At 32.0% G+C, this 7,866-nt stretch overlaps 1 protein-coding gene across 1 annotated transcript; it reads right to left on the bottom strand.

Moving 5' to 3' along the window:
* LOC131622892 (F-box/FBD/LRR-repeat protein At1g13570-like) lies at positions 1-2,165 on the bottom strand. The gene is made up of 4 exons (XM_058893907.1): positions 2,068-2,165; positions 839-1,697; positions 494-658; positions 1-421 (listed from the first exon to the last, which is right to left on the bottom strand). The coding sequence occupies exons 2-4, from the start codon at positions 1,316-1,318 to the stop codon at positions 107-109; spliced, it is 960 nt and encodes a 319-aa protein (XP_058749890.1). The 5' UTR covers positions 1,319-1,697; positions 2,068-2,165; the 3' UTR covers positions 1-106.
* Positions 2,166-7,866: the final 5,701 nt, after the last annotated feature.

Below are 7,866 nucleotides of genomic sequence, written 5' to 3'. Positions count from 1 at the left end.
GAAGGTAAACAAGTTCTCCTGATTCACAAACTATTACAAACAATGGCCACATAATACCAAAGTTAAAGAGTATTTGGGAATGTGTTGTATGATAAGGAAATGGAACTTATCGAGTAAACATGGGTGTGGGGTAAGGATGATGATCGAAATTAACCTCAGCTTTTGGTGATGCTCGTTCCATCCGTAACAAGTCTTTTGACATGTTTAACAACATAGGTGCATCTAATTCAGCATAAATACACCAAAAATTAAGAGTCTCTAATGAAGGAGAATTTTCAAGTATGAATTGTATCAAACTTATTGCATTCTGAGAGCTAACGCTAAGGTGGATATCCACTGTCTGAAGCTTAAGGCAACAATTTTGGCATTCTAACTCCTTGAAATGGTCCGACACTTGTGTGGCATCAACATCTTTGTATCTCTGGAATATAAAAATTAGAGTCAAAATACAACAATAAGAAACAAACTAAGAAGCATAGGTTTTCATGTTCACCTGATTAATAACAAGTTCAATCAACCTAGGACAACTTTTGAGAACACTGACAAAATACAAAAAGTCTCCTTTATCATTCAAACATAAGGCATCCCATTTCAGATACTCCAAAGAGCTGAATGATCTTGTTAGCACCCTGGGAGGAATGATACCTGCATATGATTCCTATACATACAAACAACAAACTCATGAGATTATTTGCACAACGCTTAGAAGTAGCAATAACACAGCTTTCATTATCAACATTGGATTGCAGTCAAAATTTAGTACTACATCTCTAAAATATCTAACCGCGAGACAGACTAACCAATAATGAAAATGCTACAATTTGTGTTGTTTTCTAACCTTTATCCAATTGGCCAGTGAAAACTTCTTAATTTTTGGCAAACTTTTGATGAAACCTTTAGTCGGATGTACTCTGAGTGTAAAATCGATCAGATTCTTTGCTTTCTTGAGACAAATTGATTTTGTTGCAAACAATTGTAGCACTAAGACTTTGAGAGAAGTAGAAGATATAACAAGATAATCACAACCATCACAATCAATGTTGAGCTTTTCAAGAAAAGGACAACCGGACATAAGACTCTCAATTGCACTGGACTCAAATTCAATATGATACAAGTGAAGCTCAAGCAATTTTTTAAAGCCGTGGAAATTAGGTGGAATTGACAAGTAAAATGAACTAAATTTGAGGAAAGTCAATTCCTTACAAGAGAAGAGAATATCCGGTGTTTGAGTTTCACATTCGGGAGCACCTAAGGTCAAAAGCTCAAGATGTTTAATGTCCTTTGACATAAAGGGAATCCACATATTGAGATTTTCCATTCAGATCCAAAATGTGTAGCCCGGAGTTATGTCAATCAAAAACTTGTGTATTGGCCCATCATGGATCATAAGAACATCCGTGATGATTTTAGAGACTACAGGTACAAAGTCTTCTTCATGATGCGGAAATCTTTCAAAAAAGTCTCTGTCAAAACAAAGATGTTCAAAGCCGTCTTCATGATGCAGAAATCTTTCAAAAAAGTCTCTGTCAAAACAAAGATGTGGGGATGAAGTCCACATATACCTCCACTTTCTTGACAAAATACTAGTTCTAACTTGGTCTCGGATTTTCAAGTTTGCTAGGATACCATCAATGACATTACTTGGTAAGTTACTAATTCGATCATTTTTATTGGCCTTCTTGTTCATCATCACAGACCTACGCATTCGAGATGAAGTGTAAATAATATAACCATTTTTTATGTTTATTTTTCTCTTTTTGCATAGAGTTGTAAAGCATCTGCATTGTTAATCTATATTTTTCTTAAAAATTCAGAAACTAAAAAAACAAATTTAAAAAAGGGAATGAATTGGCATCTGATTTCAAAGGGAACCATATCACACTACAAAAATCAGATGTGAGAGTGACTTCGAAATGCTCAAAAGGTTGAGAAATGAATAGATCTGAAAGTTAAATGCCCTAATAAATCACTGTTATGAATCTTTAACAATACGATGACTACAACGGAAGCTAAATAATAATGGATTATGATGACAGTAAATAAATGAAAGAGCATAGCGATCCTTACAGTTGAGCGGGAGTCGGCGGTGGCAGCTGGGAGTCGGCGGTGGCGGCTGGGAGTCGGCGGTGGCTACTGGGAGTCGACGAAATGTTCACACAAAGGTCCCGCTAATATGCATAAGGATTTTACTTATGCACCATGCATAAGCCTACATAAGCGGTTGGATCATGTTTTTAATCCAGTATTGAGTATTGAGTATTGAGTATTGAGTGGTGAGTATTGAATATTGAGTAATAACAATTGATGTCTAGAATTTAATCCAATGATCCAAGGGTTCATAATAATCTATGCATGGTGCATACATTTTTATCTATGCACGGTAACTGCACCCGTTGCTTAATGTGGATGGAGCATATTTTGTTATGTGGTGTGATAGTTGGATATCCAAAACTAGTATAATAACTGGTGGGAAACCCGCGTCTGCACGTGTTCTGATGTGGACTGCTGATATATCACGAGTTTGTCATAAAAATTTAAATAAATTAGAAAAAAATCAAATAATTATTAAAATAAAATAGACTGCAAGATAATTGTATATGTTTTTATCATCTTATATTACTAAGAAAAACTGTTAAACATATAATTTGTAAAAAACAATTGTGAAAAATAAAAAAATAAAAAAATTTAAAGATTGATAGGGTTGAAATAATAAAATGATTTATAAAGTTTAATAAGTGAAACAAATAAATATCCAAAATTAAAATTAGTTGAAAATAAACATAATTTTACTTAAAAATCTAAAAAGAGAATGATATAAAAGAATTAAGTATAATGTTGTATTTATTAAAATTTGGACTATAGTTTAAAATATTTTAAAAAATGAAATGTTATTAGTATAACTCTTAAGTTTTACTTTTACTTTTTTTTTTAATTATACAAAAAATGTTAAAATTCGTGCAATATGATTACCCGAAGACTAAACCAATATATTATTATCAACAATCATATATTACATGAAGACTAAACCAATATTAGTTTAAATTTTAATTTTTTATTTCAACAGATATCGAAAATTTCAACTAATAAAACATATCCATAAAAAATTTAAATTCTAAAAAAGTACTATGTCAACAAATATGTCAACAACAAATATGTCAACAATTATGTCAACAAATTTGTCTGATTGTTTCTTTTATGCAACTAGGGATGGCAACGGGTGCCCGCGGGTGCGGGTTTTATACTACCCAAACCCGCACCCGAAATTACCACCCGAACCCGAACCCAAACCCAAAAGCTATTCGGGTGACAAAATAACACCCACGCCCACACCCGTTGTTAGAAAATCAATTTAAACCGAATGTATCGAGGCTAGAATCGCGAACGGAATCACTTTCCTTATAAGTATTTCAAGCACTCTTAATATGTCTTAGAGTTGGAACGCAGGAATACCCAGGATAATTCAGCCTTTTATCGAGTTTGCGTAAGACCGACGAAAACTCGGATGTAGCGAAGAGTGTCTGGAATTTTAGTGAAGATGATAGGCTTATCAAATGTACATTTTTTGTTATTAATTTATGAATCAAGAATGAGGTTTTTATAGGCCACTTTAGTATTGTTTCATAAGGTAGCGACCCTTCGTGAAACAGTTCCTTTTCCAAAAGTTACAATGTTTGGCCTATTGCAACATTTACCAAGAGTTGCATGTTTTCATTCTGCAACACTTCACGAAGTGTTACATATTTCTGATTCAAACTACAAACAGTCTATTGCAACACTTCACGAAGTGTTGCCTATTTTCATATTCAAAATACAAACTTCACATAGATATTTTCTTGTCATTTTGGAACACACCTATGGTGATTAAATATTATTAAATATTAATAATTTCCAACAATCCCCCACTTGTTCTAATAATGACAAGAACAATTCCAGAAAAAAGGAAAACAAAGAATGTTAATACAATTAAGTATCTTTCGATTTTAAACTTAATCTTAGTAAGGATAACGCAAAGTCTAATCGGAATATTAGGTAGCAATGCTTTTAAACCATTAATCCATATGATTATACCGGCATTACGTTACACACATTCTTTAAGGGTTCTTCGCCTACATTTCTCGCCTAACACTTATTTATGGCCATGTGCTATCCTGTTTCATGAATTTTTCATGAGAGAAACTCCAACTCTCACTTTGAGACGGCACCATCTCGAAATTCACATAGGTGAAGTTCATATTGTGTCTTTTTCCATGAGACACGTACCCTCGGTATTGAACTTCATTAAGAGTTTGAAATAAAACTCAACCCTCGTTTTAAGGTCAACATTACCACGAAATGTTTGACAATTATCCAAATCAACAACTTGTTGTTACCCATTGAAAATCTTGAGGTTAATGTTCTGTTAACGTAAGATTGAGTTGCCGCCATTGTCGGAACTCTTACTCAAGGAGTTTCAACCTCCTACATCTCGAGGTTGTTTTTACTAAGTCTCTGGCCAGTGGCTTAGTAAATGAATTTCCCAAATTATAGATCGATCGTATATATGCGAGTAAATGATTACATCTTTAATCAATTTTCTCACGAATGTCTAAGGCCTAAGTGCCCAGACTTCCATTTTACACTTATCTGAATTCTCTTGCTAAATTGGCTTGACTAACACATTGTGTTAACATCTTTGAAACACTGTATTTAGCCAATGGAACTTCCGATAGAAGGTCCCTCAACCATTTAACTTCTTTGACCAGTGGAAGCGAGATCCACACACCATGGCTCCATGGTCAAAAGAGTGATGCATGTTTGTTTCTTGCTCTTCCAAGAAATCTCACCTCCAACTAGTGTAAATATCAACTCAGTTATAAATTTATGATCTCCAACACTCGATATCCAACTCATATTGGTATGTCCTTCTACTATGGCAAGAAAACTACCATAATGGAGGTCAATATTTGGTTTTAAAAGATAATCAAAATCCTTGTGATGTCCTTCGAATGCTCACCGTTTTGATTTCTAGTAAATCTACTCATTTACTATTTGCAACTGTTATATTGCATATAGTACATTGCATTTTGAAAACCAATTTCACTTGTGTATTCTAATATATCCATAACTCTTCCATCATCATTTTGACACTAAGATCAAATTGAATATTCACTTTTTGAAACGTGACAATTTGAACTTACCAAGAACTTTCTCAACAAAGTGTATTTGATTAAGTTCATAACCCCCACTATTTTCGCATTACCTTGATTCCCAAAAGAGTGTCAATTAGTCCAAGATCTTTCATCTTGAATGTGGAAGTTTTTTCAATATAGTGTGTTTGACTATGTTTTAAACCCTCGCTCTTTCGCTTTACTATGATCGAAAAGAGTGTCCACTATTTCAAGATTTTCATCTTGGTTGTGGAAGTTAGAAACCTCTTCGTTTCTAAGATTCCATTCATCTCTTTGATTATTATCAACATGTAATCAATATAGAGAGACAAAGGGATATCACAATATTCTTACACAACTTTGTGTACAAACACTTATCACAAGAATTAGATGAAGAATGTTTTTAGATAATTATGCATGATGATGCAAGAAGGTTTTTAGATGAAGTGAGAGATAAAATCATGAGCAATTTAAAATAAATAGTATGAATTTCAATGAGTACCTTAGTTATGTTCACTTCTCTCAAATCTTCTCTTGAACTTCTATGTTCAACCTTCTTGATCAACTACATCATTGATGTGCATGACACTTTTGATCCCTTTCTTCTTTGACAACTTTTGTCTTCATCAAAACTAAATATAAAATATATTCTTCACAATCTCCCCCTTTTTGATGATGACAAACTGTTTGAATTCATGTTTTGATAAGATTCAAAAGTCTCCCCTTATATTGTGTATCTCCCCTTTTATTTATTTTTAATCTTGCACTGACAAAGTCAAACCTTTTGAAGTCATTGTTTCAGTGCTTATTTTAATCCATACAAGGATTTGACAAGCTTGCACACTATTTGATCACTACCATGAAGCATATAACCTTATAGTTTCTCCATGTAAATCTCCTCATCGAGATCTTCTATTTAAGAATATTTTTGACATTTATTTGATGAAGCTAATGCAAACGAAACTATAATTTTCATTGTGCTTGCTTCTAGTGCATATGTGCAGAAATAATCAACATCTTTCTTTTGTCTAAAACCCTTGGTTACTAATCAATCCTTGTAGATGTTTAATGTACCATCACTATGATACTTTCTTCTAAACATCCATTTTCATCGAATGGATTTTTATCCTTTAGGTAGATTGACAAATTTCCAAGTGTGGTTTGACATTATTGAATTTATTTCGTCCTGGAAAACATCATTTCAAGAGAAGTCCCTTGAATTTACTTCTTCATTGTAAATCTCAGGATCATCTTCCACTCGAAGAATAATAGGAATTTTTTGAACAAATTAAATTCTCACTATTTTGTTTTACTAGATAAAAGAATTATGTCGATAATCGATTTTGTTCGGTCCTAGATCCTTAGTCTTTCAGACTCACTGCTTATTCTAAGTTCGAGTTGTTTTCCAACAGTCATTGACGAACTTTCGATTTTGTTTTTAACAATCCGCAGAGAACCTTCCTCACAAGGTTCTTTGAATTCCTTATCCTTCTTGATAAGATTCTCAAAATTCCACATATCAGTATTAGACTCTAAATTCATAGGTCTTTATAAGTCATATGATATTTATATATCTTTTAATAATAAATTTCATTGAAACATAGATTTGACTACTTTTAATAATGAACAAATACATATGCAGTAAGAATTTATTATATATAATTCTTTGATCCATAATACAAATAACATACTGAGAATTGAAGTATTTGAATGTAGTATATAAGTAAAAATACTGAAGTATTTAAATTAAAACTTTTATTTTCAATTCGAAAGTTTCAAATTGTACTGTTATTAACAATGAATAAAATTAATTGTCATCACCACTATAGTGTCCGATGCTTCGTTTCGAAGTATACCGTTACAGACATACTGATAAATTGAATTCATTATTTCAATATAATATATACATATATTAGAGTACACACCATAAAATATTAACGGTGTATTTAAGTTCTTTGACATGAGTTTAATTCATGCTATACACACTTACTAATTAATTTAAAACATTTTTATATGATTTGCAGGAACTTTCAATGTCAGTAACATTAATATTCATATATCTACCACATGATATCTACATCATACATATCTCAAATATATAATTTATACTGTTCATGCTTTAATAACATATATTGGTTTTGTTTATGTGTTGGCAACATAGATGCAGTGTATATGAATGAAATAAAACTTGAAAGGAACTCGTTCCGTCAACAGCATTTTATACGTTACATTAACATATTACTCCCTCCGTTCCTTTTTAAGTGTCGTTTTAGCAAAAAGCTCTCCAACCAAGATAGTGGATTATTAGAGTTAATTTTCCTAATATACCCTTATTTATTTTTCTCTTTCCAAATAAATTCAATCATACACTCTCTTTTTCCAATGACTAATTGAAAATTTTGAGGTGGAGTTATTAAGAAAATAAGGGTATAAATGACAAATTATAACATTAAATTATAAAACGACACTTAAATAGGAACAAAAAAATTCTTCTAAAACGACACTTAAAAAGGAACGGAGGGAGTAACATATACAATTCATTGAATCAAACTTAAATTACTATTAAATCAAATAGTGATTGTTGGAGAATTATAATAGTTATAAACATAATCTACCAATTTATAGAAAAGTTCTTCATATCCTTGATATTATAATTTTCCACTGCTCTAATTCTTTTTTTTTTATGAGAATCAACGAAAACGTACCCGAAGTTATGATG

Source organism: Vicia villosa, unplaced genomic scaffold (genome assembly GCF_029867415.1).
Source record: "Vicia villosa cultivar HV-30 ecotype Madison, WI unplaced genomic scaffold, Vvil1.0 ctg.000045F_1_1_1, whole genome shotgun sequence".
In the NCBI taxonomy this organism is placed as follows: domain Eukaryota; kingdom Viridiplantae; phylum Streptophyta; class Magnoliopsida; order Fabales; family Fabaceae; genus Vicia; species Vicia villosa.
This window is presented reverse-complemented; position numbering and strand designations above follow the sequence as displayed.